We start from the raw sequence: 20,637 nt of genomic DNA, 5'->3' as shown, positions 1-20,637 counted from the left end.
GTGGGGGATAAGGGTGTTCTGCTGCTCACCCGTTGGTGGTGGTTGCATCCTCGTTGAACTGGGGGGTAAGGGGCGGACCAGGTGGGTCTGGATTTTATTTTTGTTAATTTTTTTTTTTTTTTTGATGAGGACACCAAATTGTCCATAATCAAGGTCTGTTGGGATGTTTCTGCGTCCCAGTATCAGTCTGCTCTGTCACTTTTTGTCTTGGTGGCTTGCACTTTTTTTTTTTTTTTTGCCTCGGCGTACTTTTTGGGTTGGTGTAGAGATTGGATTTTTACTTTTATATTGGTGGGTTCTTGCGAGATAAGTGTCCATCAACTGTCCATGTTACTGCAGTTCTCTGGGGAGACAACAAGAACAGCACATATGTTAGGATTTTTTTTAACAAGGCTTTAATTGTAAAATTACAAAAGATTTCATGAGCGATTGAGGTAGGAAGTGTAGAAATACATTAGAACATTATTGAGTCGCAAATTTTCCTTGCTGCCAATCTATGTAATTTTGTGCTCTTTCTGGAATGCCCTAAAATGGCTCCCAAATACCCTGATCCTTCCAAAAGCAAACATTTCAACTTTACAGGGAACAGCAAGTGCTGCGACTGGAGATTCCAGTCGAGAATCGTCAGGCAGGCAAGGATACTTGCGGGGTTGACGCTAGGGCTGGGCGATATGGCCCAAAACAATACAAATCGAATCCCTTCGAGGGATACGGTATATACTGTATATCACGATTATAAACTTAAGTGTAAAAATTGCAGTGGAATTATTTCTGAATGAGTTGTATAGTCCTAAAGCAAAGCTAAATTGATTTTAAAAAATGATTAACATGAAATTTTGAGAACATTGAGTCCAGATCTCAAATTTCAAAATAAAAATGTTGCACTGTGGTACAAAAAAATAACAACAACAAATGACATTGCTGTTATTTTAAATACTTAATCAACTATAAATATATAACTTTTGATTGCTCCTCCTTGCTGATGTACAGTAGGCAGTAACATACTAATTCATTTCCGGGTTTTGGACATGTCTTGTGTGCTTACTATGTAGCTCACAGGTGTCAAACTGGTGGCCCAGGGGCCAGATCCGGCCCGCCAAATCATTTTCTGTGGCCCGCGAAAGCAGCTCAAAATTGCTCATTGTGTTCCTGTGTAATAACATTGAGCTATTTGCAAGCATTTTTTTGTTACCAATTCCCCTTTCAAAACACGTGTAATAGTGGAAAAACTTGTTTTTATAGGCTTCTGATTTCAAAACTAGTTCCTCATCAATGTGTTGTGTATACTGTATGTTATTATAGGTGGTAATCGTTTGTTTATTTGGGTTCACAGTTGTAGTGGCCCTCCGAGGAAAGTCATAACTATGATGTGGCCCGTGACAAAAATGAGTTTGACACCACTGGTGTAGCTGTTGTATTTTATTTAGTTATTTATTAATTTACCTGCTAACCTGGTGGTCATATTCGGTTAATTCTCCACTGTAACACAGTTCTAGAAAGTCTTTTGTGCAAAGTGTAGTGTACCACCCAAGCACTTAATTCCATTTTTTCACTGACTACATTTTGCGATAGATTAGCGGCTAGCATGACTTCTCCGTTTTCTATTAATTACTCCACATCCTCCTTTAATGATAAAATTACTTGTCAGACGTTTTGCTTATTTGCCATTTATTTTGTGGCTTTGCAGAGCAGCTTTGCACCGTGGAAGGACAGTGTTTAGCCGTGCTGGGCTATCCAACCACATCTTGGAGCTAGGCGGTGCAGCGCAAGATTGTGTAGCGCCAAGCATTCCCACGATTGTTCCCGAGCAGTGGGGTAAGCAAGGAGGAAGGGATGGCTCAATGTGGACGTACCGTTTTATTAACAAGCTCGGATCTGGTTAAAAAAAACAACAACAAAAAACAAAACATGGTGCTGGAAACTCCTCCAGCTCAATGGGTAGACCTGCTTTCAGTCATTTTCACACTGAGGCAGATACAATGATGTCATCAACAAGTGTTACCACGATTGGTCGGTAGAGTCCAAATATATACCAGTAGGGCAAATTTATACAGCCTAACGCAGGAATATCAAACTCATTTTAGTTTGCGGGCCAAATTCACCACAATTTTATCTCAAGTGGGCCGGACAAGAATATTTGTGGTTTAAAAACCACAAATATTCAAGCAACAACTATTCAACATTTTCCACATTGTTTTGGTGCAAATAATTGCAAGTACATTTATTGATTATTATCTTGTTGCAAATTATACGAGCAGTCTGAATTTTTCAACAAAAACGATTTCCACAGTATTATGAATCATTGAGCGTGCACAATTCAGTGCATGAAAAAAAAACCCTAAAAGTTCCACCAAACCAACCTCTTTTGAACTGAAGCTTCTGATTTAAATTTTTTAATATTATACAACCAATATTATATATTTTGTATATATAATATACATGTAGTGCGAAGGTGGCACAGTAGTTTATATTAGTGTGCTCCTGAAACCTTTGGCCTTCGCTAGTGTTGTGCTCAAGACCAGAGCCTACCGAGACCAAGACAAGAAAGACCAAGACTGAGACAAGCCGAGACTGTGACAAGACCAAAACCATAAAAATCCATTTTAAAAACCATGACAAGGTTGAACATTTAAAGTGCATTCACTTTATAATTCAATCTTTCTTATAAATACAGTTAATAAATAAATTGATAGCCAAAAACACGGTGTCTGCAACTCTTTCAAAGCACAACATGCAAAATGTCCCCCCAAAAAAAAAAAAAAAAAAAATATATATATATATACACACACATTCATACATACATACACACACACACACACACGCACACACACACACACAAATAACCTTAATTCTTTCAAAAAAGTAAACATTTGTTTTTAAAAATTAAGATTTGAAGAGCTTGGTTACATTTAAGAAACAAAAGCGACTACAGCATTTGGTAACATAAACATGCACAGTGGGGTCTCATAATAATTATTATGAGATCGCACCATACAAAGAGTGAAAATCTAGCCAATTTAGTTGCCCTAAACCTCAGCCAAAGTATAACATGTTGTATATACAAGACCAAGACTTTTGGGAGACAAGACCTTGAAAATGTGGTCTCGAGACCAAGACACGTTTAGAGTGTTACAACACTAGCCTTCACAAGTGCATCAATGCCTATGTGTTTAATTGTTGTCACCGCGCCCTCCTGTGGAAAAAAATAGCAACAACGGTTACTTTTACTGAAAAATAGCAGTGAATGTGTTCTCCATCCCCACGGGCCGAATTGAACATGCGGGCCGAATTGAACATGCTTGACACACCTGGTCTACCGCGCACACCTAGTTGACACCGGAGAAAGCAGGTTGGTGAACTTCTCGAGATGATGCAGAGAGGGGTCGGGAATGCTATTAGCAGTGGTACAAGTGAATTGTATTTGACCTACAATTGGCTGGTGACCTTCCCAGCATGCACCCTGCCTTTCATTGCAAAGTCAGCTGGGATAAACTCCAGCTCAACCGCAACCCTAATGAGGACAAACACTATAGAAAATGGAAGGATAGATTACTTCCCATGTATTCTCATGGGAAATAATCATTCGCCCCCACATTGCCAGTACCGTTGAGTCCGTCCGCCTCTTGCGAGTCGAGGAAGGGCGCTGGCCCCCAGACGCGCACTGTGCCGTCGTCCGAGGCGGACGCCATGAGTCCCGGGATGGTCGGGTTCCAGCTCACGCAGTTTACGGTGCGCGTGTGGCCCGTCAGCTCAGCAATGGGAAGCTCGCCCCGCCGGTGCCAAATGTACACTTTATGGTCTGCGGGAGAAGAGAAGCAACAAACAAGAAGAATGAACAAATGAATAAAGAAATAAATACTCGTTCTTCCTTTATAGAGTTACAAAAATGTGTCCAAAAGACATGACTTCTTTTTAAGTTGGTAGATAGGAAGCAACAAGACAACAATAAGGAGAGAGTGGGTGATATAGGTTACCCTCAAGGACTTTTCACACTGGAGGACCAAAAGTCCAATAAATAAAGTCATTCATTATTTAATTATTTAAATATTTTATTATTGCAGTAATAATGTTTTACTTATATGTTAGTTATTTCACTGGTCTATACATAATTAAATAAATATTGAAATAATTAAATATTGAAATAACTGAATACTTACTGAAATAGTTTAATATAAAATAATTCAGGATGGGCGGCACGGTGAACGACTGTTTAGAGCGTCAGCCTCACAGTTCTGAGGACCAGGGTTCAATACCCGGCCCCGCCTGTGTGGAGTTTGCATGTTCTCCCCGTGCCTGCGTGGGTTTTCTCCAGGCACTCCGGTTTCCTTCCACATCCCAAAAACATGCATTAATTGGAGACTCTAAATTGCACGTAGGTGTGACTGTGAGTGCGAATGGTGGTTTGTTTCTATGTGCCCTGCGATTGGCTGGCAACCAGTTCAGGGTGTACCCCTGCCTCCTGCCAGATGATAGCTGGGATAGGCTCCAGCACGCCCGCGACCCTAGTGAGGAGAAGCGGCTCAGAAAATGGATGGATGGATGGATGGATAATTCAGGATACATCTGATTATTCAATTATGTATTTATTTTAATTAACAGTACTTAAAAAATGTGGTACAGTATCATTTTCACCAGCGGGAAGCCGCAGTACTTTTTGGGTACTGGTACACCGTTCAACCCCACTCTAGTTGCCCAAATGTTGCACAATTTGGAGTCCAACCAACTTTTTGTGGCCAGATATGCCTCAAGCAGTTTTCTGCTCAAATAAGCACATTAGAAGAGTCAAACATACAAAATGGTAGTTAATAGCACAGGGAGTGAAAATTTATGAATAACATACATCCAGTAGATATTACTAGGTACATCTCAATAAATTAGAACATAATAGAAAAGTTCATTTATTCCAGGAGTTAAATTAAAAAAGTTCCAATTGAAATATTTAACTGTGTATGAAGTGAATCTATAAGAGTTTCACTTTTTTAATTTAACTACAGAAATAAGTTTTCCACAATATTCTAATTGATTGAGATGCGCCTGTATATGCAGGTTGATGCCCATTTGTGATGTTTCTCCCATAACATGACAATTGACAATTTTTTAACTAATTTGTTGTCAAATAGATTTTTAAGCACTTTTGCACAGAATTCCCATTTTCTTTCCAGGTACCCTAAATGGTGATACTGCAAAAAAAGAAATGTACAGAGCTTTTGAGTAGAAGACACAGTAAAAGATTAGGCTCTTGTATACTGTACCTTCGCTGCCGCTGGCAATAAAGTCTTCATTGTGTCCTCCGAAGCAGGAGTGGATGGTGTAGAAGCCCTGGGTGACACCTTGGTATTTCCTGACCAGCACTCGGTCCTGTAGGTCCCACAAGTGCACTCCCTAGGAAGCGTTAGATGGACCACTGATTACTGGATGTGTACATTATGACAGTTGAAGGAGAGACTGTCTGCTCACCTGAGTTGCTACATTTAACACAGCTAATCTTCCGTTCTTGGAAACAGTAAAAGACATGATAGGGTGGTCTTCCTGGACTCTGTGGGGCAAATAAACCAATCACAACAAATTAGCTACTGTGTTTTTTGGGGGGTAATTTTACAAAATGTTTTTATTCACAGGTTTTCATTTTCATAGCAGACTTCCCCAAATTGCCAGCCGTTTTAAAGCAGTTTGATTGATCTTTCAAGACCTGCAGAATACTAATACCTTGACAAAATAAGGACCCAAAACATTTTTTTTCTAGCGTTTTCCATTCTTTAGTAGTCAACAGTAGTACATGGGTTGTCGTTGACATTTATATTTGTTAACTGTAATCTCATAGTTTACCGCCACCAACGTATATATAAACTATATTGTCAAAAGTATTCGCTCACCTGCCATGACTCACATGAATTTAAGTGACATCCCATTCCTAATCCTTAGGAATAGGAAGTCGGTCCACCCTTTGCAGCTACAGTGCCGTGAAAAAGTATTTGCCCCCTTCGCAAATTATTCTATTTTTGCAGTTTCCCCACTTTAAGATCATCAAACAAATGTAAATATCAGACAAATCTAACCCAAGTGAACTTGCATTTTAAGTTCACTTGGGTTATATTTATTTTTTAAAAAACATTCAAAGTTACCTGGCCTTGTGTGAAAACGTAATTACCACCCTTGTTTAATCATGAATTAATTGTGGCAAATATTGACATATTTATTTTCACAATCTCATTTTCTCTGCTTTCTGGTCAAAAATAGTTTTTGGGTGAAACCAACCCATGTTCTATTGCTGATTACTAAATATTGGAAAAAGCTAGACAAACACTTTTTTTTCTTGAAAAGGGGTCTACTCTTTCTTTTGGTAAGTTTAGTACTTATACTGTCACAAAACACATTTTCAAATTCTCTAAAACGGCTGGCCATATGGGAAACACTGAAAATGGGTAGCAGTCAACAAGTTAACAGGAGAAAATGTGAATTTTTCCGTTCAGCTTCTTTCTCGAGAACAGCAAGTTATGCAAAAAGCACTGAAACATTGAACGGTTGGAAAAGTACATTCAAAAGTTTAGAGGTCAAATTAACTTTACCTTTCACGGTTATTTTGCACTTCAAGTTCATAATAAAATTTCAGCCAAAACCCAATTTTCCAAACTTTCTGCGAGTATTGTACGTAACATGTGAATGCAGACTTTTGCTGTATGCATACATGTTTCTGTCCGCGAGGTCCTCAAAGTTGTATCCCCGAATTCGTTGGTGGGTGTCTGAGGCCAGAACTGTCCTCCCGTCACCCAGGCACCACAGGCACTGGACTCTCACACCCTCCCAAGAGTCCAACAGGTTGCCGTCCAGATCCTGAGGACACACGCCAAACGCTCCGCTTAAAGCTGTAACTGTACACGACACATTACGACGAGCAAATGATGTGCACGTACGCATTGATAGAACTGCCCCCTCTGGCCTCCGGTGACAAAGCGTTTGCCGTCAGGGTTCCAGGCCACGCTGGTCAAACTGTCCTCGTGGGACTGCGACATCTTTGTTCGCAGCTCCCCCGTCTGGTCAAAAGGCAGGATTGACAGGCAGAAGAAGTGTATGGAAGAGAGGAGAAATGGGGGAAGGGGGACAGGGGAAAACATTGAGAGGGAGAAAGAAGAGGTTTTTGAGGACACAGCTTATAGAACGTCTATAATGCATGACTGAGGGTGTTTTTTTTTTTTTTTTTTTACAAAAGGGGCTTCCATAATGCATCCACTATGGGTGCTTTAAAGGAGGCATTATGCACATTTTTACTCCAGTCGTACCTTGACTTCAGAGTTCAATTTGTTCTGTGTTTAAGCTGGTAACTGAATTTATGTGCCTATCAAACCAATTTTTCCCAATGAAATAAATGGAAATGCCATTCAATGGCTGTTCCTAAAACGAGAGCTCTGCTTACCTTTTGGACAAATCTAAGAGACTAGTTGCCCTATCATGGGTGCGGAAAATGTGTGGGGGTTGTCAATATGCAAATTTGCCCCACTGTTAGTTCAGAAAGGCTCACTTATAGACACATTTTCATTAAAGGGAGATAAGTAAAGATTTGATTACTTAATTTCACACTAGATGGGTAGGCAGGCACTCCAGAGACCCAAATATTTTCATATAACCAATTCAAATGTCAGTTTCCATAATATTTTTCATTTAAATTATTTGTACAGCCACATCGTCGCATACCTGAACATTCCAGAGCCACAGCTCAGAGCAATCATCGGGTCCGCAGGCGATCAGGTAGGTGTCGTCGGGGCTCCAGGCAAGGTAGGAAACACCGTACGCATGACCCTCCAGAGTCCGCAGCAGCTTTAGCTGGTGGCTCTCCTGCACAACGGCATCATGAAAGAGGATCATACAGTAATCCCTTGCTTATCGAGGGGGTTATGTTGCGGACAACCCCCACAATGGGTAAAATCCATGAAGCAACGACCCCATATTTTTTGGACTATTTATACATATTATAAAGCTGTATGAACCTCCCCAGACTCTTATTAATCTTTCCCACACTCCTATCAACCTACTCTTATAAAAACTTTGTTTATGCTTGAAACACCTTCTAAACTCTTACCTACTTAAAATACAGGTTTATCGCAACAGTTAACTCTCACGTACCAAGTCTGCTCTGATACAGATAGTCGTAGGTTGCTGCTTGACACAGGCAGGACTACTTTTACGGAGTTAAAAGTCTACTCTCATTGAGGAGCTACGGAACTGCAGTCTGGTCTGGCTGCCTACAACAATTCCAACTCCCACTCCTCCATCGCGCCCACAGTGGACGCGCCACGAACGGCGAAGGAGGAACTAGAAGCGAGGCAAGAGTGTGTGTGTGTATCCGTGAGAAAAATGCCTACTCTAAACCGGTCCGCGGTGCAAAGAAGGTTGGGTAACACTGCTCTACAGTACAGCAATGTAGAGTAGTACTATACACTACGTACATTTTACATAATGTATTTTAATATGTAATACATGCCATGTGTGAATTTTTCTTATTTTTTTGTATACAGTTTCAATGTTTACTGTTTATTTGAATACCAAAAAAATATCGGCATACACTCAAAATCCCACGATCTGGCAAATTATGCGTGATATAAATATGAAAAAAAAAAAAAAAGCAATGCACTGAATCCGCAATAGCTGAAGAGCGATATAGCGAGGGAACACTGTAATACAATAAAAACAAACTATTGTAGACCAAATATAGTGTTCCCCCGGTACAGCTCAATTCTTTGTTCGTGCAACTATGCTCATTTCCATTAGCTCATCTACAGTGTTTTGCATTATATGTTAGCATTAAGCTAGGGGCCTTTAATGAGATGCAAACATATGGTTTGGTTGAACATTTTGGTATTAAATATGCAATGTTTAATTTTCCGGTAAACTTCAACTGGGTGCGACAAGCAGCTTGAAGCAAACACATTTGGCTTCTTATTTACAGAAATGGGTGAGCAAGAGAGTGTGAGCAGGCTGCTAAGGAATGCCTTAAAAATTGTGTTTCAATAAGTTTAAGTGTGTTTTAATAAGTTTATTTGTGTTGAAAGCCTGTGGGAGTTGTATTTTAAAAATGTGTTTTAAATGGTCTCTCAGAAAGATTTTCACCTATTGCGGCTTTGTCTGGAACGTATCATATCCTGTGCAATAAATGGGTTCATTGCACAATTCAAACATAAAATATGGTAGCCCTAATAGTAGAATTTAGAATGTTTGCGTACACACCGGGTCCACCTGCCAAATGATGACGGTGGTATCTTTGGAGCCAGTGGCCAGCTTGGTGCCGTCGTTTGAGAACTTGCAGAACCATACTTCATTACAGTGCTCTGTCAGAATCTGCTGCGTGTAACATGGGAATTGCTTCCTGGGGGAAACAAAAAGAGGAAAAGAAAGGTTTAGGCTCTTTAAATAACATATTGGGGAGCATTGACAGGGGGGATAAAAGTCCAACAAAAAGGTAAAGATAAGATGAGAAAGTAAACAAATAGATCTATAGCAAGCAAGGTCGCCAAACCAATACAGATTCAAATTGCATTGCAACTTCAACACCGCCACCTACAGGATCTGTTCAACATTACAGTGGTATACAAACCTGAATTTCACTGACAAGATCCACTTTCACGCGTATCCGTTGAAAAACGATCTTTAAAATATTCGTCAGCGGCAGAAAATGAATGAGTCAGTGAAATGAGATTTTAAAAAATAAATAAATAAATAAACTAATAGCAAAATTATCAGTGGCTTTTTTGTTTTTTTCATCTTCGCGTCCTAATTGGAAATGGAAAGAACGAATGATACATAGATTGAGTCCAGACCTGCTGCAGACGTGATCGATGAGCAACGACACCGAGTCCAGGCTGCTGTCCAGCTTGGTGTTGTGATAGAGGCAGCGGTCCCTCTGTAGCTCCACCGCCTGCCGCAGCAGGTTCTGCAGCCGCCGCGGGGGCAGCATCACGGATGGTGGCAGGTACGCTGTAGATATCGAGACAGAAGAGCGGCCATTAGTGGTCTGGTTGGGACCGGGAAGAAGACAAATGGCGTCCCCTCACTTTGTAATTTGTCCAGCAGTCTGCAGCGGGAGGCCGTGCCTTTGCCCTCCCACTCCGCCTTGGCCCTTAGATCCTCGGCATGGCTGCACATTAGATACCTGCAAGAAGACACAAGCAATCAAGGACAGTGGTACCTTGAATTATGAGTTTAATTTGGTACGTAAAGCTAATAACTCGATTTACTCAGTCTATCGCATTGAAATGAATTGAAATTGCATTAATCTGCTCCAGCCCCATTTGGTTGGCAACACAGAGCAGGAAGAAGAAACAAATAATTGAATTAAGTCAACTAAGCGACAGCTAGTAACTTGAAAAACTCATAAGTTGGAGCACTTTTAAGACTCCTAATTTGTACAATAGCCCTTATTTTCCATTATTTTTTATAAATTGAAAATCAAGCAGTTCAAGTCCAATAAACCGCTTGAAATAGTTTAAAGTGCTAAACTAAAAGTAAAAAGGAGAGGTAAGTTTACCCAAAACTGAAAAATAATGTACATTTCTGAATTATACAAAAACCCACAGATCCCACACTGGAACCCTTATTTCTTATTCATTCTCTCATTAAATAATTGATATTTGAAAATCAAACACTTTTATCCATATCAGCAATGTGGTACTTGAAATGTAAATGGGACTAAAATTGGATGTAGGCATTAAAACAGAATTGGACACAAGGACCTACAGTGTAAATCCAGCCAAAAAGGTTTGTCAGCAGGGTTTATAGACTATTGCATGTTAGAAGGCTTAAAGAGTAGTAGAGTGGTACCCGCTGAGCACGTGGATGCGGTCTGTGTTGTACTTGAGCGGTGTCAGCTCCCCGCGGAGCACCTGCAGAGCCTCCAGGACTTTGCCATCTTCTAGGTACTCTAAATATTTCTGCTGCAGCAGCAAGAACTTCATACGCTGAACACAAAAAAAAATAAATAAATAAATAAAATAAATAAATAACACCCACATAGGCTACCTTACATAGCCTACATCCCCTCAGGCTTTGTTCGAGTCTACCACCCTTTAAGTTTGTTCATGGCCATTTTTGGCCATGCACAGACAGTCTGTAATGTTTAAGATTTGAAATGTTTTTGTAGGTTTTAAACATCAGTTCTTGGCATTAAAATTAACTATCCCTTAACTTTTTATTTTTTAACTGCTCAAAATGCATTTTTCTGGTGGAATGCACAGGTTGTAAAAAAACCTTAAAATTATACTGCTGCTAATAGCAGCCAGAAGAGGGAACTTCCCCTTCTTAAATTGAAATGTAATTCTTCTCCAGGGTCAACAGAGGGTGTCTCCATTTCCTACAATTTTAATTGTGTCATTCACTTACTCCATTGGCAAGCCATTAAATGCTTCTTTCGGAAAAAAATCACATGAAATCGCTCCCTTTGTGATGAATGACATCATCGGGTAGAAAACAAAAAATATAAAATTTTCAAGCAAAAACTCTACAATGAAACCCATTGTATCCAAATTGAGTGATTCAGTCAATAAGGAATTAAAAAAAATAATAATCATTTTCATAGGTTTGAATTGGTCAAAGGTCACCACGATGGACACAAAAGGTACAATTTGACATAAACAGTATTATATTTATATATTTAAAGAGCTGGAGTTGGAAATGACAACATCAGACGAAAATCCTCACCCTTGGGAAGCTTCATTACTTTAATGGATCTAAAACATTTTTTTTTTTTTTTTAAAAGGAAGTGTGGTGGACAAAAATGGCTAGCATATAGCCCAGAGGATAAGCTTTTGGCTAGCATATAGCCCAGAGGATAAGCTTTTGGGCACATTTTAGCTACTGTAAAAGTGTAAATGACACTCCAGCAAAGCCTTCTGACAATCCATTATCATGGCAGTAAATGTTAATACTTTCTAGAAAACAACAACAACAACAAAAAAAGAACTTTCAGCGTGTCCGAATCCTTCTAGAAAGCCCGGAAGATATTAATGGATCCCTGGTTTCGTGTTTGCGAAAGGCTGCTTACCACAATGGCGTTGGGAGAATGCATCAGTGCTCTCAGTTCGTTGAGATCATTCTCAGCCTGGACAAAAACAAAGCAGTGAGGGAAAAATGGTGAGCGCAGCAGTTTTCATACTCACACTGGGGGGGGGGTCGGTTCGGCAACCTCCGGCTGACGAGAGGTGTAAATACAGTGGGTACGGAAAGTTTTCAGACCCCCTTAAATTGTTCACTCTTTGTTATATTGCAGCCATTTGTTAAAATCATTTAAGTTCATTTTTTCCCTCATTAATGTACACACAGCACCCCATATTGACAGAAAAAAAAAACAGAATTGTTGAAATTTTTGAAAAACTGAAATATCACACAGCCATAAGTATTCAGACCCTTTGCTGTGACACTCATATTTAACTCACGTGCTGTCCATTTCTTCTGATCATCCTTAAAATGGTTCTATAGCTTCATTGGAGTCCAGCTGTGTTTGATTATACTGATTGGACTTGATTAGGAAAGCCACACACCTGTCTGTATAAGACCTTACAGCTCACAGTGCATCTTAGAGCAAATGAGAATCATGAGGTCAAAGGAACTGCCTGAAGAGCACAGATGCAGAATTGTGGCAAGGCACAGATCTGGCCAAGGTTACAAAAAAATGTCAGCTGCACTTAAGGTTCCTAAGAGCACAGTGGCCTCCATAATACTGAAATGGAAGACGTTTGGGACGATCAGAACCCTTCCTAGTGCTGGCCGTCCGGCCATACTGAGCAATCGGGGGAGAAGAGCCTAGTGAGAGAGGTAAAGAAGAACCCAAAGATCACTGTGGTTGAGCTCCAGAGATGCAGTCGGGAGATGGGAAAAAGTTCTAGAAAGTCAACCATCACTCCAGCCCTCCACCAGTCGGGGCTAAATGGCAGAGTGGCCCGACGGAAGCCTCTCATCAGTGCAAGACACATGAAAGCCCGCATGGAGTTTGCTAAAAAAAACACCTGAAGGACTCCAAGATGGTGAGAAATAAGATTCTCTGGTCTGAAGAGACCAAGATAGAAATTGTTGGAAAATTCTAAGTGGCATGTGTGGAGAAAAGCAGGCACTGCTCATCACCTGTCCAATACAGTCCCAACAGTGAAGCATGGTGGTGGCAGCATCATGTAGTGGGTGTGTTTTTCAGTTGCAGGGACAGGGAGACTGGTTATAATCGAAAAAAAGATGAATGCGGCCAAGTACAGGGATATACTGGACGAAAACCTTCTCCTGAGTGCTCAGAACCTCAGACTTGGCCGATGGGTCACCTTCAGAAAAGACAATGACCATAAGCACACAGCTAAAATACCACAGAAATAGCTTCGGAACATCTCCATGACTGTTTTTGAATGGCCCTGCCAGAGCCCTGACTTAAACCCAATTGAGCATCTCTCGAAAGACCTGAAAATGGCTGCCCACCAACATTCACCATCCAACCTGACAGGAGAGGATCTGCAAGGAGGACTGGCAGATGATCCCCAAATCCAGGTGTGAAAAACTTGTTGCATCATTCCCAAAAAGACTCATCGCTGTATTAGCTCAAAGGAGTGCTTCGACTAAAGTCTGAATACTTATGGCTGTGTGACATTTCAGTTTTTCTTTTTTAATAAATCTGCAAACATTTCAACAATTCCATTTTTTTCTGTCAATATGGGGTTCTGTGTGTACATTAATGTGGAAAAAAATGAACTTAAATGGTTTTAGCAAATGGCTGTAATATAAAAAAAGAGTGAAACATTTAAGGGGGTTTGAAAACTTTGCGTACCCACTGTATGTGTATTTCTAATGGGAGAAGGGCATAACCCTGATTTTCACAAGACAATTTTATGACTTGTTGGAGTCAAGAAGTAGAATGAGGCCTGTTTTACATCATCCGAAGTAAAACCTTCCTATGTCCTTAACTTTCCAGCTTTTGTTTCAACTTCATTTTCCATCCAAAAGCACATAAGCACTTAAGAACAGTCATTAAGATCCCCTCTTTTAATGTTAGCTTAATGCACAGGGGACAAATTTGACTCATTTAAATGCCAGGGAAACATCATATAATTCTGTAGAATTGTGTAACATTTCTTAACAAAAAGTTATGTTATGACTACTACATAGTGCATACCATGTTTTTATGACCAAATATAACTGTTCGATATGACGTAATGCAACATTTTGTAGTGTTTTTATGAGAAAATGCAGCCTCATCAAGTACGCCAGACGAGATCCAATGACTGTACTAAAACAATTTGCATTTACAAAGATGATGCTCAGTTGGGAGCTATTCATTTAACAATTTGTTTTATATCAACAACACATTTAAATGCCAATAAAAGGAGTATTACGATCATGGCCAGGGCAGTATTGATGTCTTGGTGTATTGCGCAGGTGTAGCTAATGTTGTAGCCTGGGTAAGTGTATACAATAACAAGGCCCCACCCCCGACTAACATGGTTATCCCAGGCCAACTGACCTTGTCCCACTCGCCTTCCATGACATGGTTGCGGAACTTGCTCGCTGACGAGTGTTCCAGTCTGCAGCCCGACTCCTGCATCAGCAGGTCCACCGTCTGACTGCAGTAACCAAACAGAGAGAGCGAGAGAGAGAGGGGGGGTGAATACACAAAATGAGGCAGACGTCTGAAAAATGTGACCGCTATCCTTCCCCCCTTGATATCATGTGTGCCTGAACCATTAGTCACAGTAACAATTTATACCAGAATATTCACGTATTGCAGAGTTGCTACTTCAAGGCATCTGAGCTGAGGTGATGACGCTTCGGGATAGCCTTTAGCATGATGACATCATGCTCAGGTTACAATGCAGCATTTCTAACCATGTATGTTCAAATGTTACAATGGTGCAGCAATGACCAGCTGTGGTCGTCGGTTCACAGACGGAGTTCCATTCCTACAGCGACGACATAACCCAAATTCGGATGAAAGTTGCAAAGTGCCATAATCTACCACTAACCTATGATTCACACAGGACATATTTAAAGGCATTATTTGTACAAAAAAAAATAAAAAAAAAATCTGTGGCCTCAGTTGCAAGCCTTGTGGAACACTACCAGTTCTCTACTGTAATGTGATTGAAACATGCAGAGTATAATGTAAAACTGTAGACTAGAAAAGTAATGTAGTTCTCTGACTAGTATGCTAAAGTTGTCCTACTAGTGTGCAGAAATGTCATACAGTAGTGGGAAAAAAATTACTTTATTACTAAGACACAGTCATTCTACTAGTGCGCTTGTCAAATAAATGCTCAAACAGCTTTCCATACAGCAGTTTGAGAATTTTTTTATATTTTTGACATCCAGCTAAAAGTCCATATACTACGACGCTTTTTGTCATCACTAGTAGGACAACTACATTACTAGTGAAACAAAACCATGCACTAGTTGACAACGATGTGCTAGTACTACTAGTGACATTATAAAATTCTACTACAACCCCAATTCCAATGAAGTTGGGACGTTGTGTTAAACATAAATAAAAACAGAATACAATGATTTGCAAATAATGTTCAACCTATATTTAATTAAATACACTACAAAGACAAGATATTTAATGTTCAAACTTTATTGTTTTCAGCAAATAATCATTAACTTAGAATTTTATGGCTGCAACACGTTCCAAAAAAGCTGGGACAGGGTCATGTTTACCACTGTGTTACATCACCTTTTCTTTTAACAACATTCAATAAACATTTGGGAACTGAGGACACTAATTGTTGAAGCTTCGTAGGTGGAATTCTTTCCCATTCTTGCTTGATGTACAGCTTCAGCTGTTCAACAGTCCGGGGTTTTCGTATTTATGCTTCATAATGTGCCACACGTTTTCAGTGGGAGACAGGTCTGGACTGCAGGCAGGCCAGTCTAGTACCCGCACTTTTACTACGAAGCCACGCTTTTGTAACACGTGCAGAATGTGGTTTGGCATTGTCTTGCTGAAATAAGCAGGGGCGTCCATGAAAAAGACATTGCTTGGATGGCAGCATATGTTTCTCCAAAAACCTGTATGTACCTTTCAGCATTAATGGTGCCTTCCCAGATGTGTAAGTTACCCATGGCATTGGCACTAACACAGCCCCATACCATCACAGATGCTGGCTTTTGAACTTTGCGTCCACAACAGTCCGGATGTTTTTTTTCCTCTTTGGCCTGGAGGACACGACAGCCACAATTTCCAAAAACAATTTGATATTTGGACTTGTCGGACCACAGAACACTTTTCCACTTTTCATCAGTCCATCTTAGATGAGCTGGGGCCAAGAGAAGCCGGCGGCGTTTCTGGGTGTTGTTGATAAATGGCTTTTGCTTTGCATGGTAGCGTTTCAAGTTGCACTTACGGATGTAGCGCCGAACTGTATTTACTGACATTGGTTTTCTGAAGGGTTCCTGAGCCCATGTGGTGATATCGTTTACACATTGATGTCGGTTTGCCGCCTGAGGGATCGAAGGTCACGGGCATTCAATGTTGGTTTTCGGCCTTGCCGCTGAAATGCAGTGATTTCTCTATATTCTCTGAACCTTTTGATGATATTATGGACCGTATATTATGAAATCCCTAAATTACTTGCAATTGTACGTTGAGGAACATTGTCCTTAAACTGTTCGACTATTTTCTCACAGCACTTGTTCACAAAGAGGTGAACCTCGTCCCATCTTTGCTTGTGAATGACTGAGCAATTCAGGGAAGCTCCTTTTATACCCAATCATGGCACCCGTCTGTTCCCAATTAGCCTGTTCACCTGTGGGATGTTCCAAACAGGTGTTTGATGAGCATTCCTCAACTTTCTCAGTCTTTTTTGCCACCTGTCCCAGCTTTTTTGGAACGTGTTGCAGCCATAAAATTCGAAGTTAATTATTATTTGCTAAAAACAACAAATAAATATATTTTCTTTGTCATGTATTCAATTAAATATAGGTTGAACATGATTTGCAAATAATTGTATTCTGTTTTCATTTATGTTTAACACAACGTCCCAACTTCATTGGAATTGGGGTTGTAGAGCTACATCTAGGAGCTTTACTAGTTGTACTAATGGTGCACAGGTGTCAAGTAGTACACAACTTGTATGCTCTCTAGCCTCACCAGTAAGACAATTCATCATACTAGTAAAGCAACTAGGGCACACTCGTTAGAACGTCTGTCTCATACTAGTCAGCTAGACGGCTTTATGGAAAGCTGTTTGAGCATTTCTTCAATATCGTAGATATCCGACTTAAACCTGTAATACATAGGTTCTGTCACCCCCTACGCTGGAATTCAGTATTACAACAACAGAATCCGTCGCTTCGATATGACATAGTCGCTTCGATATGACCTCTTGGATGTGATGATTCTCCAGCATTTCTATTCTGTTCTTCTCAGGACAGCCATTGGGGGAAAAAGATGGATTCTTTGGAAGAGGCAATTGTTGTAAATTCCCTATTATTGCTACGTTGTGTGTATGCGTTTCTTGGAAGATATGAACTCAGGCACCTTGTTGGGCACCTAAGGGGTCCTTGGAAAGACTTTTTAAAATCTCTATTGAACATGTTCAATTAAAAAAAGAACAGACAAAGAGACATCCCCAGGAAGACATGTTGTTTGCGGCAATTATTTGTTTTGTTTACACAGTAATTATTGCATGATTATTTTCTGCTATCTAACACAAAATAATATGTTTAGATAACTTTATACGAACGGGAGACAAGGGGTACGTCATTTTCGGTACGCCACCAAGTGGTCCAGCTCAGAAATGCCACCAGTCAACACGAAATATAAAAGACCAAATACTGACAAATACAGTGAGCTGTTAGAGGATCTGATAGCCTTTATCAGCATTGCATGCGTCATCTCATCTGGTAGTGGCTTGGGTGATTTTATGGGGGTTTTTTTTCCTACAAAAAATAGCTACATACTCTTGGGTCCACGTACTAGTCTGCTCTCTATCCACACTGATAGGACAACTTTGGCATACAATTAAAAGTGTCATTGTATCAGAATTACTGCGCTAATGGTCACCTTACATTGCTTAATGACGCTCTCTGTACTTATGAGTTTATGTCCTAATTGTCTATTTTGCTATAGTGGCTGCTTCTTTGCTGTAGTACTAGAGAAGCTCCAACTCCCAGTGACAAATTCATTGCGTGTTCTTCACATACTTGGCTAATAAACATGATTCTGAGAGTAGGACAACAGCATGTTACTAGTGAGGCAAAACTCCTCGTGAACATTTTGGTGCGACCAGCAGGGCGCAGGAGGCTACTACTGTGTGACAAATGCCTGCTAGTTAGGCGTAGTTGTGTGTTTATTTAGCACTTGTCGGCCAAAAGTGGCACTGGGAGTTACTAGTAAGCCAGTCGTTCCACTTCTGCACTGAACTGTATTAGGAGGGAGGACAAGAATGTACTAGTTTATGGACCTTACACTCGATATCAAGGTTATACAATAAATGCTCAAACGGCTTTCCATTGACAATTAAAATAATTTGGGGGGTGGGGAATCAAGTTGTCATTATTAACCTGTATAACATTGTAGTCGAATTGCATATAAAAACGCCTTGCATTCAACCTCTGAAACGTGACATTATCACCAGTGACAGCCAAAAATGTGGAAAACCACAACCCTAAAAAAACCAAACCAAAAAAAACCTATTATATAATAATTAGCTAAGCCACTATTTTTTTTAACGTTGTTAAAACGTTACTGACGACAGATGATGCAATGCACTCCAGTGAGCAAAACCACTAAAAGTCGTGTCAAGAACACAAAACAACACACTTCAAATCTACTCATTAGATAGTTGGAATGTTTCTTGCTGTTGTTGTTGTGTTTTATTTGGTGTGTGAACACGACTGCTGAGTTAGCATGCTAAGCAGCTAAATGTTATTGTGCAAGATGGACCCCCTTCCTTCTTCTCTGCCTTCTTTGCGGAGTGCGAACGAGCGAAACATTCGGACCCATCCCCCCATGTTTGTGTCTTGTCAACGCACACTAATAGCGCTTCCACCGGCCTCTATGTCGCACTTTTAAAACCAATCGAAGCCAAGACGACAATATGATACTAAAACTCCGCTTCGGCTGCTCTAAACTCGGACTGCCACAACTTACTTAAGCCCCAGTCCGTGGAGATGTTGCCCTATGAGTCGAATGACATCTTCCTCCGCCTGCGATAAACGCTTCTTCTTCTTCAGCAAGCCCACCTCCGAGGCCGCGGCAGAAGTCCCGCAAGCAGCGGAGGTGGACGACGAGGATCCGTTGCTGGTGCCCACGCCGATGCCGTTGTCCGCAACTGAGAGTAGAAGCCCGTTGGAGTGCGCCGCCCCACCGCCGCAGTCTACAGCCGACGACGACTCGCCGTTCTGCGCGACGCTCAGGCAGGAAAGCTCGGCTGATTCTTGCCCCGCTCCGTTCGCCTGCATGCTGCTGCTGCTGCTCAGGTGGCCGACGGTGCTGCGGTTAAAGTGGATGGTCGATGTGGCTCCGAGTCCCAAGACAACTCCGGCAAGGCCTGGCACAACCGCTGAAGCCCCGGGCTCTCCTGCTCCCTCCGCCGCCGAGGCTCGGTGCTTCTTCCGCGGGGGCGGCGACGCTCCGCCGGTGTCCGAGTCGGAGGAGGAGGAAGCGGAGGCCAGAGTTTCCTCACCGAGAGCGGCCGTGGTTAGAAGCCGGCGGTGCTCCGGGTGGGAAAATTAGGTTCGACGTCCAGATTCGAGGCCTCGCTGCTCGAGCTCGGAGCGGACTGTCACCGTTGGCCGCTCCGTCTCTCGGCCCCGTTTTTGTTGTTGTTTCTCTCCAAACAGCTGCAGCTCGAATGGAGGCCTGGCGTTCTGACATCACCGGAAATTCCGACACTACCAAGTTTCCGGGTGGAACCACCGTTTGGCCGGGGGAGGTGCCCCGCACTTTTATTTTGGGAGCATACAGAATTTAAGAATATACTAAACACCGGTACTTTTAACAGAAATTAAAGAAATACTTTTTTTTTTAATCAACCCATAAAAATATTATGTGAATTAATAATGATTAAAGTAAATTATTTATTCAATTCAACCCAAAACATGCGGATAACGTATTATTTTTAAAAATATATATTACTATCATTATCATTTATATTAGTATTGTTATTATTATTTTGCAATTTTTATTACTAATGACACATTTTAGGCAGTCAACTAATATCAAGGATTATACTAGGGTAGTGGAAATTAATTTGAAATCCATATTGTTAAATTAAAACAAAAAGTAGAGACTGACTTTTATTTAATGTCAAATATATACAAACATATAATGAAAATTGGCACTAAAGTACAAAGGACTGGACAGTTCCACTTAAGTATTCTTATCTTTAACTCAAATTAAAATCATATTCTTGAGTAACCATCCCCATCATCTGCATGTGTGTAATCTGTTAATGAAAAAACTAATTATTAAAGTCGATCAATCTTTTAATTTGATTTTTTAAAATATATTCCTATAATAACAATCATAATTATTTTCACTATAATTAATCAATATTTGTAGGGATTCTCCTGACAATATCCAAGGATACTGGGATTTTTTTTAACCTCGAATTTTGTGGAATTTGTTGATAAAAAAAATTACTCAGAGTAAATAATAAATTTTTGACATATTCAAGA

The 20,637-nt window shown here is 40.6% G+C and overlaps 1 protein-coding gene across 1 annotated transcript; it reads right to left on the bottom strand.

The window, feature by feature from the left end:
• Positions 1 to 184: 184 nt before the first annotated feature.
• wdr26b (WD repeat domain 26b) lies at positions 185 to 19,833 on the bottom strand. Its single transcript, XM_061704153.1, has 14 exons — positions 19,109 to 19,833; positions 14,483 to 14,582; positions 12,029 to 12,085; positions 10,810 to 10,946; positions 10,044 to 10,141; positions 9,810 to 9,966; positions 9,220 to 9,358; positions 7,690 to 7,830; positions 6,912 to 7,031; positions 6,686 to 6,831; positions 5,458 to 5,536; positions 5,253 to 5,382; positions 3,605 to 3,799; positions 185 to 343 (listed from the first exon to the last, which is right to left on the bottom strand). Exons 1-14 carry the CDS (start codon positions 19,417 to 19,419, stop codon positions 318 to 320), a joined length of 1,836 nt encoding a protein of 611 aa, XP_061560137.1. The 5' UTR covers positions 19,420 to 19,833; the 3' UTR covers positions 185 to 317.
• Positions 19,834 to 20,637: the final 804 nt, after the last annotated feature.

Source organism: Phycodurus eques, chromosome 18 (genome assembly GCF_024500275.1).
Source record: "Phycodurus eques isolate BA_2022a chromosome 18, UOR_Pequ_1.1, whole genome shotgun sequence".
Lineage (NCBI taxonomy): Eukaryota > Metazoa > Chordata > Actinopteri > Syngnathiformes > Syngnathidae > Phycodurus > Phycodurus eques.
Note: the sequence above shows the minus strand (reverse complement) of the source record. Positions and strands in the feature narration are given on the sequence as shown.